Source organism: Nesoenas mayeri (genome assembly GCF_963082525.1).
Source record: "Nesoenas mayeri genome assembly, chromosome: 2".
Taxonomy (NCBI): Eukaryota; Metazoa; Chordata; class Aves; order Columbiformes; family Columbidae; genus Nesoenas; species Nesoenas mayeri.
This window is the reverse complement of record NC_137543.1, coordinates 34260210-34276571: the sequence shown is the minus strand read 5'-3', so window position 1 is coordinate 34276571 and position 16362 is coordinate 34260210. Positions and strand designations below refer to the sequence as shown.

Below are 16362 nucleotides of genomic sequence, written 5' to 3'. Positions count from 1 at the left end.
CCAGAAAGCAAAGTAAAGCAGCAGCAAAATGACCTCTCCCTCATGTACACCAGTAAACTGAGGCAAGCACAAAGTGGAGGTACTGTATTACAGCAGTAAAGTAACTAAACAAGCTGTAAGAACAGCCTACCAGATTCAGAGTGGTAAAAAAAAAAAAAAAAAAAAAAAAGAAGAAATATGTGCCTTTCTTCTTAAACTACTAGAACACTAGAGCTAAGAACTCACATTAACTGATTTCATATTAGTCAGACGCTAATAACAAAATTTATGGCCATCAATACAAAACAGTAATACTATATTTTCCCATCAATCCTTGCTTTTCATGTAGTAGGACCAAAGTGTAGCATTCTTCACCAGAACTTCTTTTGAAACTAACTGGGGGAAATTATGATTTAAAGAGAGACTAAATGCTTAAGTGGGTAAAAAATTAGTTCAGAAACAGAATATAATGGGATAGATTAAATGACTGTTTTTCCCAGCCACTGGCTATCCACAGGGCTCAGGGCTGGGAACTCATGATGTTCAAAAATTTTGGGTAAAAGGTGTGAACAGCCAAGTGGCAGAACTTACGAACATCAGCGTTACAGAAGAGAAGTTTGAGGGACAACTGCAAAGAAGGGCTGCACAAAACTCACTGTTCACTCTTAAATGGCAAATGAAGTTCAATTTAAGTGTAAGAGTGATATGCAAGGCAGAACAAGCCTAACTTCATAAATATAGTGAGGTGACCTCAGGAACCTCTGGAGTGAGCTCTTGGGATACTAAATCCATACAGCATAACTGGAAAAACATCTAAAGAGGGCAACAAGAATAACCAACAGGTTATTTCAAATGTTAAACAATTACATGGGATTGAGGGGAGACAAAGTTCACAAGGAGACATTCACTCATGGTCACCAACCACAGAGACTGCATCTCTGCCTCCCCAGACAACAAGAGCAGAGAACATAACAAAGTACAAACAGAGCAGTAAGAACGGAGGAAAATCACAGTGAGGCAAGCAAAAGAAAGTAAGTCAGTGTATGAAAATATGTATGAAAATATGTCTATTAGATGTATTAAATAGAAAAAAGTATTTGTTGCCAGAAAAATGAACAGAAGTCACAATATGGATCATTGATCAATTAGTATTCGAACTAACAACATTACTCATTGAACTACAGCAGTATTCAGAAAATTAATCAATTATCATTTGGGAAACATACAATTAGATCAACGTAGGGGACATTAAATAAATCATTTAAATGACTATTTTTCTGCTGTAGTTGTGAACTGAAAAACATCCTGCTCTGTAGAGTAGTGATCAACAATGTTACAGTTGGATGACAGCAAGTTCTCTTATTTTGTTGAAGAAAGAACCTGGGAAGTTTCTCTATTATTGGTTTAGTCTTTGAAGAAAACATCAAGTAAATCACTCAAGCTCTGACTAGTATTAGTAGCCATATGTATGTAGTCATATTAAATACAGTATAAATATAAAATATCTTGGTTTCGATAATATTTTTATAGTGATCAATAAGGTAAGTCTAATGGCTTTACTCTATGGTTCATGTAACTAACCAATACAAATGATCCAGATTTTGTTTTTTAAATGGAGATTTATTTCCATCACAGAAACTCTCCTGAAAGTCAGTAGAGACAGATGCTGTTTGTGGCTTAGCTTTTGAACAATTGTTGTAATACAGATCAAAAATAAGATGCTGCGTAAAAAATAAGGCAAGAATCTGCATAACAGCTCATCTTCTTTGGCTACAAAAAGAAAAAAAAAAAAGGCTTTTACTAGTGTATCTCAGTATCATAAAAAAAAGCATTAGTTTTCACATACATCTGCTGGGCTGCCACTATAAAGATCCTTTCAGCTCCTAAATTAAGTATTCTGGAAACTGGGGAAAAAAAAATCCTTACCCATCTGAACAAAGAAACATTTCAAAAGGGTTTGTATATTAAAAAAGGCTTTCTTAAATGGTTATTTTAAAAGCAGTGGTGCAATGTTGCATCATTTATGTTTTGAAAGCAGAGAATATTTTCAAACTTGAAACAGTAATCTCCTAATTTCAACCAAGTTAACTCTGTGGTAGCAATTCTATGTCCAATACAAACGCAAAGTAAGATTTGCTATACTCCAGAACTGCTTTTTTAAAAAAATCATATCCCTGTTCAAACTTATGGCTGTAGGTAGGTGTATTTGGATAGAGGTATTTTGATCAAAAAGTTAAATACTTGAGGCTTTCTTAAATTTCCAGCTGAGGGATAGTACAGGAGTAATTTTGCATATTTTTGGCCACATAATCTTATTGCATTAAATATGAAGAAATCAAATCTGTGTAGCAATGTTTATACAATTTGTATATTTCAAACAGATGTATTATTCATTCCCTAGCAAATAACAGAGGAACAGTCCAAGACTATATTCTTTTACCAATAAGTTGTTTGTGAAACCTTAGTGAAAATGTGCCCTATTTAAGTTACTGGTATAACTCCCACAGAATTCAAGGAACATATGGTTTCCCCTAAAGAATGAAGAATTCACATTAAAAACCCTATATATAGTAGCTCAAGACTTAAAATAAGTTTTACCAAAGCATTTTAGTTGTTATCTTCAAATGCAATATGGAGTAAAATGATTAAAACCAATTTTGTTTTGAACTTTAGGCAGCTCTTTGTACTAAAGCAAGCAGTCTTATATAAATACCTTTGGTATTTGCTGGATCCTGTTCCTAAACACAATGTTCATATTTCAGCTATAATAAGTAAAGCATCTCAAAGACATGTGAGGCACTAGTCTTGCAAGTGTCCAGATTAGTTTCTTGAGTAAAATGAGAGTGGTAGAGTCAGCTAAATCCATCATGGAAAGCTGTGTGTGGTGCACATAATTCAGTGCCATTTGGAATGATTGGCAGCTGCCATCTAGTGTGGACACAAACTATACTACTACATACATGTAATTCCAGCTATCCCTAGAAATCACAGTTTGTTCAGGTCAAGTTGAGAGCACTGGTCACACAAGGTGATAAATGCAACCAAGGATCTAAACCATTTAGCACTCCTTCCTGACAGTTCCACGCACTTCACAAAACCCACCACATGCAGCACAGCATAATGAAACTTACTCTGAATTCAGGTTATGAAAAATATAAGCACTGGCTTCTTCTGTAACTGCTGCACTGTGAACACTGGAGCTCTGGGGTGGACAACTGAGCTGCACCATTCAGCAGCAGGCGCTGCCAAGTGACCTGAAGCCAACATGACGAGAGGGCAGTGCCAGGCCAGGCCTCTGGGTACATCAGACTCCCTAAATCATCCTCAGCGTTGAATATCACACAGCTACTGGCTCCAGCAGGCCACTATGACAGCCAGGGAGAGCAGGGACCCAAGAAAGTCCAGGCTGGGGGAGCAGGCTCACTCTCAAACAAAATCATTCTACTGGGTCTCTGCTACCAAGTCAATCCTCCCGTGCCTTCCTCCTGTGGCCCCTCCACCAACTTGAGGCTCTTTTGCAGCTGCATGGAACAAAGCAGGCTGCTCATCACACAGGATCATAACCAGAGTTTCAATAGTTTCTATTAAAAAATAAAGGCTGAAACAAAGCCATAGCATCTGTATGCTTGGACACAAACATGTTAAAAATAAAACTGAGCTGTCTAAAAGAGCTACTATGAAAAAGAAATTGCTGCAGAAAAGACACAAGTTAATCATCCTTCCATGCTCCCCTTGAAAGGTCTCCCAGACTAGAGGCTTTCTAGTCACTGCTATCTGAGCATGGACAGCTAATTAACAAGGAGGAACTGCTCTGTTATTAGTTGCAAGATATTAGTTTTACTGTTATCTTGATCTCAGGTCCTTTCACAGTCTTTTGCCATATTGTTTCCGTCTGTTGGGTACTGCCATTTTCCCAGACTGCAAGGTCTCTAGGCAGGCTAATTTGTTTGTGCAGTACCTGACACAAAGGCACCATTATCCTCCAAACCTCAGGTGCTCATGTAATGAAAACCCATTACAATACTGCTTTCAAGGTGGTCAAAAGTTCTCACAGCATATTATAACAGTACACCTTACTTAAAACTCACTCACAACTTCAGAGTAATTAAAAGTATTTAGCTTCTGTGGAAAAGGGAATAAAAAAGAAGATATGATTCTTTAACCTGCTTATCTTGTGACCAGAAAGATCAATGGAGTGTAAAGAAAATATCAACAAGGAAAAATGTTCCTTTTCACTTCTTTCTCTTTTTTCCTCCACACACTACCTTCTGACTCATATTTCTTACTCTCACTGTACTGTTATCTTGTTCCTCTCTGTCACTGCAAAGTTGTTTTTTTTTTTTTCCTCAGAGAGTCAACATTCAAAGAATTTGTAGTTGAATATTAGCTAGAAAAAAAATCTAAAGGGGGGAAAACAAAAAAAGCCACCTGGCTCTGAGAGCTGAATTCTGAACCCACAACAGTAACTTTTCCAGAAACAATCAGGTATATGAAGGGTCGTATGTAAACAAAGCTCATGTCTTCTGCTTCCAGTACTACATATTTACTTGCAGGACCGATACATTTAAAAACACCCTGTGATACAGAGTAATAGAAGGCAAGTTCATGTCCAAACTCTGAAAGTTAATTGCAAAAACATTACAGTTTATACTGTCATAAGTGTTGATGAAGGCAAAGTTATTATAACACACTAAATAGCTCCTCTAATGAGAATTTAAGTGATTTTCATACTATGAAAGAAGTGCTCTAATATAATTCCATTTGGTGTTGAACTGTAGAGGGATATCTCCTTTCACTAAAACGTGACAACCATGAAAAGGAAGTTCAAAATCCCTAACGTTGTTATTATTTGATTTGATATCCTCAATTATATTATTTGATATCCTCAGAACAAGTTTTTATTTGGCTCTTGGTTGAATGGACACTTAGGGCTTTTTAACATCGTTCAAAGGGCTCTTCCAAATGTACATCTTCCAACATTTGAAGCATTTAACATGTGCTTGAAATAGCATAAAAAATAAAATTATTAAAAATTTATGGAAGGCAGGTTTTCCTTTTAGACACCAAGCCCCAAAAAGGCATATAGACAAAACCTGAAAACCTGACTGCTTTTAGCACAAATGAGTTAAAGATGAATTTGACCTAATTACTGCCTATAATAATGATTTTTAAAAGCCTCTTAATATTTTAAAATGGAAAAATGTTGAACATACTTCTGAAATTCCCCAAATTCCGGGATTTTAACACTTACACTGCAATATTTTGCCTTAATTATAGCTAGTAAAACTAAAATACAAGACTCTTAAGTGGCAGCATAATTTTAAAAGCATTTTTATTCACTGTTAATTTATAATCTCTTTTGGATAGATCTTTGTAGCAGAGGCTGGTAACTATTTCCCCGATACAGCAGTTTTCTTTACATCACACGATTTTGTGATCTGATATCTCTTGAGAAATGCTGCTGTTATACCAAAAACACCTCAGTACAAATGCCTCAAATCCCAAAGGCTGAGTCAGGAGAGCCAATGTAAATTCAGTCTCAGAGAAGCAACGTTTAACCCAACTTTTAGATTTTTCTTTGTAGGCTAAGCTGCCGTGATAGATAAAGGAAGACTACACAGATTATTAAGGAGGACTTTTAGACATAAAAAGACATCAGGGATATAAAGCAGAACAGTGGTTGGTCTTGTCGATGACTGTGTAGGCATCTGTCACAGGTCAAACTACCAGCCAAAGCTGCCATGGCCAGCAGGCAGCTATGAAGAAGAGTATGGTCTGGTTTCATTTGGCTGGGCAAACATTTTGGGAATAAATAATATAGGAAAGCCAGCATACAGCTCAAGGTTGTGTTGAAAAGCAAGGTATCTGGCTGAGAGTCAGGGTTTCTAGCTCTTTGGAATGGAAACCTGAATATTAAATGGTTTTGGGGGTGAGAAAGGGTCTATTTAGAGAGTTCGTCCTCTGCTGGAATGTAAATCTACAGTAAGTATGCACTGATGGTGTCATCTGCCAGGTCTTAAACACAGACAGTTTTTCAGGCGAGTGTGTAGTGAGGTTATGCCACACGGGCAGAACCACCTTTGTATTACACATTAGAGAAATGAAAAAAAAAAAGCACTCCTGGATTTTTTTGTGTAGTAGTGATCATTAGGAAACAGACAAGACTACCACCCTCATATTAATCTAAAACATTGCAGGACTTCTACTGTCTGAAGGATTAATATATTATTAATTATTAATATTACAGTTTGCTAAAATAGTAGTCACAAACCAATACTGGTCCTCAAGTTTCAGTAGGGTAGAAGCAAGTTCTTTCATCCTGAAACTGTACCAATCCAGTCAGCCTAGAATTTAGCAACTGTTCCAAGTGGAGGTTTTTTCCTCAATGCCCTATTAGAATCTCTTCTGGATGATCTGGCTCTTAGACAGCCAGCACTCCTGACTCTGCCAATACGTGACAGTCCCTGAGTTCACAGAATTATGTGGTCTTGCTCCCACTGCTTCATACTAAAGACAACTCTGAAAACTAGAGAGATGGGAAGGGTTGTGTCATCTGTACTAGGTGAGTCCAATATGCACTCACAGGTGAAGTTAATATAATCTTTATGCCTGATGTTGCCTAAGTGTCAGGTCTCTTTGCCTTTGACTCAGTGCCAGTACAGCTAGCGCAAAGGCTATGAAAAGAGAGGAAACCTGAATCTGCAATCTTCCTACCCACACTGATACTCATGGGGCTGTTTGAGAGAGATTCTCAGCTGAAAAGCCAAAGGAATAGCCTATGGTCACAGCTGCACTACAACTGATGCCTTCTGCTGTTGCACTTTCAAAAACATCTTTTCAAGAAGTAAACACTGTTTTCATGGAATGCTCCAAAAGAAGTAATTTGAACTCTGTCCTCCACCTAAAATTGAAGGGAAAGAACAGCAAACAGAACACTTCAGAAACCAATCTCTTCTTAAAGAGGAAGTGTATACACTGTGCCTTGTAAACTAATAGCCTCAGACTAACAGCTTTTTAATAGCTTTATATGAACTCCCAAGTGGTGACTCCCCAATCCACACATCCCATCACCTCATTTTTTTCAGAAGTAGGCTTATTATGTACTGATAGAACATGAATGGGATCCAGTAATTTCTTAAAGTTAGCTATTACTGCTCTGCATTGCTATTGTGGTATGCTGTCATATAATGCCTTACATATATTTATAGATGTAATTGAGTATATGCTACCCTCTAGTTACTTAGGTGACCACTGCTCAGAAAGGTTATTTAACAGTATGCTAACTTCTTCACGTTTATGTTTCAACTAGTTTTTGCTATGAGCTAATAATGTATTCTAGCTTTTCCATGGCTTTCAGTCTTTTCTATATACTTTGACTCTCAGAAAAGGGACAGTCACTGAGCACACACACTACTGACCACACTAAATCAGGAATCAGTTGTTCAGCTCTAAGTGTAATGTGACATCCTCTTTCTAAAATAGCATGAAGATTTTATTTCATGCACATTTCTGGGCTCTTTTTTCGGTCCACAATGTATTTCAAGAAAAGCCTGCCTGAGGAAACAAACTAAACCCAACAACAGAAAAACTGCCACAGAAACTTACTGGAAAGCATTAAAAATTAAACAGATTTTTAAAGAGCTCTCAGACTTAGACTTAACAGTAAAATCTATTAAAATTGTCTATACTGATTTAATTTGTAACAACTCGATTTCATACAACTTCGCTTGGTTTTCAGTTAGGTGAAAATGACATTTTTTCCCCACTACTAATACCTGTAACGCTTTTCCCATCTCAAACACTTAGCAGGGGGATGGGGACAAGATGACCACCACTATTTGAAGTGGTGGTCAGAAGATCCAGACAAATTCAGACTGCAGGAAAGCATGCTCCAGAACAAAAGAATCTTCATAGGGAACTGGTTTGGCAGATACCATCCTGGCAACGGAATCAACAGCCTCTAAGCACAAGAGCCTTGACCATTGTTCTTACACTGTTCATATCACAATCTCTGAGACAACAGATGCATCTTGACATGCTCAATGTCAAATGGGCAACTTCAGTGAGGCTCAGATGCTACCCAAAACCTCACCAACACAATAAGCATAACTGGACCATACTTAGGGGAAGACAGTCTTCACCTCACATCCTCAAATCATTCTCTGTTTCCTCTCTAGTTTTATTTTCCGAACAGTTTTAGAGCATAATGCACCAGCTCTTGGGCAAAAGCACATTGTAACACAATTTTGTTTCTGAAAACTCAGTGATGAACAAATACATTTTGTGATAACATACCTTGAAGTTGCAATTTCCACTTTGGTTCTTGCCATGGCAGCTGCTCGCTGTGCACCCTCTATTGCTCTGTCCACCTTTTCTCTAGTTTTTGTGTTTCGTATTGGTATAAGTTGCTTTCTTATTCCACGGACCAAAACATTATTTTTATATTTTCCCTCTTCTTTGGTGCCATCTGGAAACATGGTACATCCATACCCGTGCCTCCTGTTATTTAGCCATTCTCCTTCATATTTCATACCATTTGAACGCTCACTAATACCAAACCCACTGCGCTTGTCATTCTTCCATTCACCCATATAGGCTTCTGTAGTGGTGGCATCAACATGGTCTTCCATAGGGCAATAATCACAGTCACCATCTCCAAAACTAATTGTAGAGTTGGCATCACTAGAACTAATTCTGCTCATAGTAGCATCACTCCTGACGGAGCTCCGTTTGCTAGATATCGATGACCTAGATTCAGATTTTCTAAGTTTTATACTACCAAGAAGAGATCCTCTTCTGAATAAGCCTCCTTTTTTCTTAATGCCCATAGCTTCTGGATCACTGTGAAAATTGAGCACAAAACCTCCTCTTGTTCCAGCCGGACTGTCTGAAGTGACGTCATGCAGAACAGTGCCGTTGCTCTGCTCACTTCGAAGGGAAGCTAGAGACGTTCGGAGTGGTGAACGGATCACAGTTGCCATGCCATAGGGTACACTCTGACGCACGCCATATCCATGTCGCATCCCTCCTGTCCATTGCCCTTGGTATGTACCTTTTAAAGTAACAGGGAGAAATTAAATTCAGGAAGCTGTAGCAGACATAGTACTCTACATCCAGTGTGCTACAGGCAATACTATGTTGTCAGCTCTGGTTTTTTTGTAAGAAGAAATGCAGAAAAATCACAGCATAACTTATTTTGGCAACTAAGACACAGTAGTTATAATCATAAGCATTTTATTAATGGGTCTGTCTGTGGAAAAAATTTCAAAAGAAATTTCTAAAGCAGGACTCCCTCAAGATTTTTTTTTAAGGTGGTCAGCAGAAGCAAAGCTGTGTTATATGCAGTCAGCTGGGGAGGGATGCAGGCATGGAGGAAGAGGAGGGAGCAGGACACTCATGGCTCTTTCCTCCAGCTGCTCACAGAAAAAAAACAAGTAGGAGTAAGTAGTAAACGTCCTGTTATCCTGGGTTTAAGGTGACTACAGACTTCTCCTTGTCAGGACATATTTGACAATCCACTAAATTGTCTTGTCTTCAGGTGGCCCTTTGGATCCACTGTTATAAACCTCTATTGTAAAATTAAATATTTTGAAATTTTTGCATGTGCTTGAATGAAAGAACAAAACCTTAGTATATCTTTCTCTTTATGAATTCTTGATATCAGCACTTTTGGTTTCCCCACCACTGAAAACATGGCACTGCATTCTGTATTATGTTGTGACAGAAAGATCAGAAACTTAAAACCTGTAGCACTTTTTTTGCCCTTCACTTATTCTGCAGTATGTAAGAAAGACCAGGCAGTAGTAAACAGATTTTTGCACACCATTCTGTCATAAATACATTTCATTTTTGCAATCATAACTATTTTTGTAAATTTTTTTAAACAGCAATATAAGGAAGAACTATGTGGTATTTGCTATGAGAAATCATGGATATCCATGTAACAGAGTCCACGTAAAGCCATGTTTGACACAAAAACCAGCATTATCAGATTACTAGTGCAGACAATTTTTCTTCTTGTATTCTCAAAAGGCATTTTCATTTTGATGAGATACATACTCCAAAGTCTGGCCTCCGAAAGTCATTTGTACCAGATGTTCCAAAGGAAGGTGCCAGGAACCCCACAACTGGCAAATACAAGATAACTTGCTTTCTAAGATCGCTTCACTTTAATTTCCATTAAACTGCTTCAAGCTCTTCAAAATGAAGTCTCTCATCCACCTAGTGCTGCTGCTTTATTATTTTTTTTTAAAGACTGTTCTGAGTCTGAATATTCTTACAGAAGGATGAATAAGCAATCTCTTAAAATATCTTCCTTTGATTGTGATCTGCTTTAATTGGAGCACCTATTAAAAATCCATTCTTCAGAGAACTAAATACCAAATGTCAAATTCAATGACTGACTAAATTTTTGTGAAAACATTTGTGAAATACCTGCAGTTTTAGAGGTAGTTCAAAGCTTAATTTGCTTTGAGATCTGATCTCCTTTGTAAAAGCATACTATTTTGGTCGTGTGCATGTCAATTATCTATCAATTACTGCTTAACTGTATAACCTCTTCTGCTAAGTTATATTTCAGTGTTAACATGCAACTAAATTTGCCAAGTGTGCTTTCTTCATTATAGAATAGTAGATAAGTTCCACAACACAACTGTTTTGTGTTGGTATAAAATTCTCCCAAGTGGAAAGTTTTTGTTTTAACAGATGGCTGCTGACACAAACAAACAACTTTCTTGGTTTCTTTTCTCATTCTCTGTATCCTGGATACCTACTGCTGCACTGGTTGTAAGGGTGCTGAAGCTAGAAACATGATTATTTTAAAAAACTCAGCATATGGAGAAGAACAAATAGAAACATGAGCACAAAGCACTGGTATGACGCATTCTGTAAATACTGTAAAAATACAGTCATGCTGTAATTTTTTTTCTTTATTAAACAGACATTTTCCAGAAATATATTAATATTTTATGAGCATAAATGACTACATTTTGTCCATAATTACATATGGGATCCCCCTAGTATTGTAATGATATGCTGGAGCTAAGAATCTGGCTATATATACTTACTGCTACATACAACAATCTATCTAATATTTTGCACAAGTTAATTTCATTTTAAAGTAATAAATCTAATTCTAATTTTGATTATACTACAATATTACATTAGAGCAGCAACTCATAATTATGGCTCTCCATGTTGCTATTTGAGTGTCACATCTGAAGTAGAATCAAGTTATTTCAGTGTGGAATTTTATAAAAATACAAAAGGTCAGCCTTTTCTCATACTAATACACTGTTTTAATTAATAAACATGGAAAGCTCAAAAATAATTAATTTAGCACACGTATTTTTCACTACTTTGTAGAGGGAGGTGAAAGTGGTCACTGTTGCCCATAAGGGCATTAAAATAAGGACAACTGATGTGCTATTTACTTGTCCAATTTTTCTTTCTACTGGGGAAATAAAATCAATGCCAACTTCTTCTAAAGAGAAAACAGCCGATGAGAAAATGGAAGATTCATACCGAATTGGTCCTTAGAAAGTATCAAAGATATTTAGTGCAGTCTTGCAGGTAACGACTATCTTTTCTGTAATTACAAATCCATTAAGGGAAAGGCTTCTAATACTAGTGCTAGAAAGCTGATTAATTTTCCTTGATTTTTTTCAACTTACATTTTAAAGGAAAAATATTTTAATGACATACAGAGGGCAGTTTCCAAAATGCAGATACAAGAGACTTGTAGAGCAATTTGATTGACATTATCAGACTTCAACTGTATCATCTCCTTCAACAGAAGAAATTTTAGAAAACCTTAGTGAGCATGATAAGGTATGTTAATAGTGCAATATAATTAAATACGACAGCATTTTTGACATGATAAAAAACTTTTTCCCATATATGAATATACAAACATATGCAATATATACCTATCTTCTATATATAAATATGAATACATAACAGGAACACCTTTTCCCATTTTCACCTTATACTGTAATTGACAGTTGAAAGCAGTTCCAGCAAGGGTCAACTGTTAAAATTTTGGTTAATGCGGTAATTACCAAGCTAGTTTAAAACTGTATTTTAGCACGAAACAATAGCATTGTTCAAAAGCTAGGCTTAGTATCCTTTGTAACTGAAGAAACATTCAGCCTTGACCTCTACTGACCATGCATTTGGTGTTTAACTGGTTCCCCTGAAAAGATGTTTGTATTTTGAGCCTGAGAACTATTAGAAAGTGTATTTTAAATTTTGTTTCCACTGGCAAGTTGCTGTAAGTTATAATTTCCTAACCTGTCACCTTAGAGTTACATTGTACCATCCCTCACCAAAAAATCCTCAATATATTTTACAGCTGTAAATGTCATTGACTACTTGTGGCTAAAAATTAAAACTGCGCTGTGTGAGAAAGCTGAGAGGCCAAGGACCCAGTAACTACTCCACTTGCTCTTATCCTTTACTTATGTCTTCTGTGGTTTAACAAATTTGTTGTTATATGAAGATTTTTGCTTGCTTTTAGACTCAAATATTAGATAAGAATACACCTAGAAAGAAGACTACTCAGAAATCAAGAACCATACATGCTACTGGTGACTTTTGCTTAAGGATGCGTTTGCTGCTGACTGACCTTTGTGGAATGACAATGCATAATCTTACAGCAAGACACTTGTTATTCCTGTTGTTGGCAGGAGCACAAACTGCTAACGAATTTACACAGACTGAAATTTTAACATAGGCCTTAATCCCGTCATAAAAAATGCTCAGGTAGCCTCGCAGAACAAAATCTAGGGAGTTCAAAGGAGGCACAGAAGTACAGATTGCAAGAGGAAACAACCTGACAGGCCACTTGAAGGCCCAGCATAAGCAGATGCAATGAATGGAGGATCATGGTTTATAATTCAGTGTTTTCCCCAGAGATTTGACTGATTGACAATTTTAAGCATTTGAACACAGCATGACATGTATTACTCATGTCAGGCAAAGTGTTGTGTACAGAAACACTGAGGAACACTATCAATGCTTATGTTCCCTTTCCCTCCCTCAACTACATCTCCTAATATCACCAATGCATTTTAAAACAACATAAAGAGGAAAAAAATAGCAGCAAGGAGGCCTGGACTGTAGTAAGTTTGAAAACAAAGTGGCAGTTGGCATGGCCTAAATGTAATTTAAAATATAAATTGTATAAATTTATAAACTATACCTGTATAAATAATAATATATATATAGATGTATAAATCTATAAAACGTAACTACTCCAACATTTATACAGTCCTAAAATTACATTCGGCCCTTTGAAGGCAAATGCAAGGCTGACACAGCCCCCGGTGCAAAGAAGTTTGACACTCCTGGTCTAAACAGTTATTTCCCTATGCCAGTACTCTCAGGTCATAAAAAAGGAAGAGCTTTCTTGCAAATATTTCACAGTATGTTAAACATATATGTAAATCTGGTTTCCCAGTAAGAACATTTCAGACATTCTGCTGGTGTACAAATAGGGTTATTGTTCCCAGAGCACAAAAACACATCTGCAAACATCTATGACGTACTACTTTTCTTCATTCATGAGCACTTTCATTAAAATCAAGGGGACTTCACACCCTCTGTTCGTATGAACTGAAACACGTAAAATACTGGGGCCATGATAACAGATTTCCATTAATAAGACTAAAAAATATTACAGTGTAAACTGCGCACTTCACATTCAGTTTCAGACAAAGGATTTTCTGTGGAGTCTAAGTCTAAAAACTTAGAGAATTTACCTCCAGCTTTCAACATTATATTGAGAATTCAAAATTCTGCAAGAAGCCTAAAGAAAAAAAGGAACTTTAGTTTGAGAAAATCTCTCCTAGAAGATTTACTGGAATGGTAATTCATTTTTCTGTAAAGAAAAAAAAAACGGCCACTGCAAATTCAGCTATTCTTTAGCTTCTAATTTACAAGCCAAAACAAATATAATAAAAACTGAAAAGTCTATTGTGTGGTGAAAAGGAAACTAAAGTTCTGATCTCTTTCATGTTTCGTCTTCTTGGTTTTTTAAATTCCCAAAGGTATATTTCGACTTTCACCATCAGAACTTTCCATACCAGGAAACAATTTTCAGTCAGCTACAAATATGTATAAACAAGGGGATTAAAAGAGTTTAAGGTAAAAAAAAAACTAACACAGTATAGTTCATTTTCTGAAGGAAATGAATCTCACCTCACTCATTACATTTTGTATTTCAGAAATGGAATAAAAAAAAAAGTACCCCAACTTGTAAAGGTGTCTTTTTCTGCTTAATTCAAAAATATCTATTCTCTGACATGATTCTCAAAGTTTGACCACAAATCTGTTACCAAAATTGCTTGAAGAAACCCATACAAGCATGATTCGATATAGGTTAGTCCTTTAGTTGCATCACGTGAACATTACCCCTGATTTTGGTTTATTCTGTTTCCTGCATGTTACTTAGGCATGTTGCTCAATGCTGAAGCGAGCAACATTTCTGTAAAAAAAGCACCAAAAAAGAAAAACAACAACTCTCTAGTCCTAAAACTGAGACCAGTTTTTCCCATTACAATGGAGCAAACCAAGTTGAAGAGCAACTCTGCAGAAGTCACAGGTGGCACTTCCACTGATGCTGATGACATTACAGCAGCAAAGGATGAATTAAAGAAATATCAGGGTTACTTGCCGTGCAGAGAATGCAATGATAGAGGTACAATAATCGTAACTGCCCATTCAAATAAGCTTCAGTCCTAAGAAACCTTTTTGAACCTTGGCTTCTTGACTGCTCCTAACTTAAACAGGAGTGCAGACAGCCCAGTCTTCTCCACATCCTTACCAGGAGCTGAACCCTAGAAACACTAGTTTTTAGCAGCAAAGGACATGAAAGGCAGGCCTGTGTAATTTCACAACACGGCTTGTACTTTGAGCAGTGTGTTTAAAACTCTCCCAGATTTTAATAAAATATGAGCTATGACATGAGGGCGGACCCAAGTTTCATTGATTTTACGGAAGCTGTGTACCCACTTCATTACCTTCAGCGTCCTGTTTACAAGCCGAGTGTACTGAGTGTGTTAGGCGGTCCCTGCTAGTCCTGTTACTTTACAAGGGCTCGCTTATTGAGTTCTTGCCACGGAACAGTGCGGAGGGAGCGAGGTGGCGGCTCGCCCGCCTACTGCCTCTCCGAGACAGGCGCTGCCGGCCCCGGTTATCGTTATCGCGGGCAGGGAGCCCGGCAGCCGCCTCAGGAGGGAGAAAGGAAAGCTGTCCGCAGGCAGTCGTAATGCGGATTTCCACCAGCTGCCCGGGAGAAAACGACGAGCCCGGCAGCGCAGCCCGCTCCGGAGTCCAGCCCGCGTCCCGCCGCGGCCGCTCAGCTGGGCCGGGCGGCTCCTCACGGAGCAGGGCGGGGCGGGGTACCTGTGGCGCTTCCCCGGCCGCCCGCGGGGCCTCCGGGGCAGCGAGGCCGAGCGCTGAGGAGCTCGCTCCCGGCCGGGACCAGAGCACAGACACGGGCGAGGGAAGGGGCCGCGGGGCCGGTGTGAGGGCGGCGGTTGGGCACGGGGATGGGGGGAGGGGCCCTCCCCGCGGCGCGCGCGCCCACGCAGGCGCGCCCCCTCCCCTCCCGCCCCCCCCGGCGCCGCCGCGCGCGGGGCGCCCCCCGCCGGCGCCCACCTCCGTCCCCGTAGGTCTCGACGCCGTATCCGTCCTGCAGCCCGTTGCTCCAGGTGCCCTCGTAGCGGGCCGGCGTGCTGAGGCTCTGCCGCACGCCGTAGCGCCCCTTGAAGCCGTGGGACCACTCGCCGCGGTACATCCACCTGCCCTTCGTCTCCACGCCCAGCCCGTGGCGCTTGCCCTGCGCCCAGTAGCCCAGGTAGGTGTTGCCGCTGGGCCAGGTGTAGCCGCCCGCCACCTCGAAGCCGTGGGACCAGGAGCCCGCGTACTCGCCCTGCCCCTTGGGCCCGGTGCAGATGCCGTGCCCGTGGGCTTTCCCGTCCTCCCAGCCGCCGCAGTAAGTGCCGCCATCGTCGAAGTCGAACCGGCCGCCCGTCATCCAGGGCAGCGGGGCGAGCGCGGCGCCGCCGCCGCCTCCCGCCCGCCTTCCCTTCCCTGCCTGTCCTGCCTTCCCGCCGCCCGACCGCCCCGGCGCTCCCCGCGACTGCGAGCGCTCCGCCGCCCGCCCGCGCCCAGCCCAGCCGCAGCCCCGCGGCGGCGGCAAGCGGCGCCCGCCCCCCGCTCCTCCCTGCCCGCCCCCCGACCGGGACCGCCCCCGGCCGGAGCCGCCGCCGCGGAGCAGGTGCGCGCCCCGCGGGCCGGCTGGGGGCTGTGCCCGCTGCCGCCGCTCCCGTGCACGGGTAGGCTTGGCCCCCGGGAGCGGGCGGGTGCCCTTCGCGGCGG

General features: G+C 40.0%; 1 protein-coding gene across 3 annotated transcripts in view; it reads right to left on the bottom strand.

Annotated features, from left to right (window-relative positions):
- The window catches only part of JPH1 (junctophilin 1), an 84032-nt gene extending 67932 nt beyond the window's left edge, over positions 1-16100 (bottom strand). For all 3 annotated transcript variants that reach the window (XM_080340346.1, XM_080340347.1, XM_080340348.1), the window contains exons 1-2: positions 15640-16100; positions 8275-9031 (exon numbers count right to left, since the gene is read on the bottom strand). In XM_080340346.1, the coding sequence (XP_080196472.1) occupies positions 8275-9031; positions 15640-16018 (1136 nt within the window). In that variant the 5' untranslated portion in view covers positions 16019-16100. The remainder of the gene's footprint in view (positions 1-8274; positions 9032-15639) is intronic.
- Between the last annotated feature and the right edge of the window lie 262 nt (positions 16101-16362).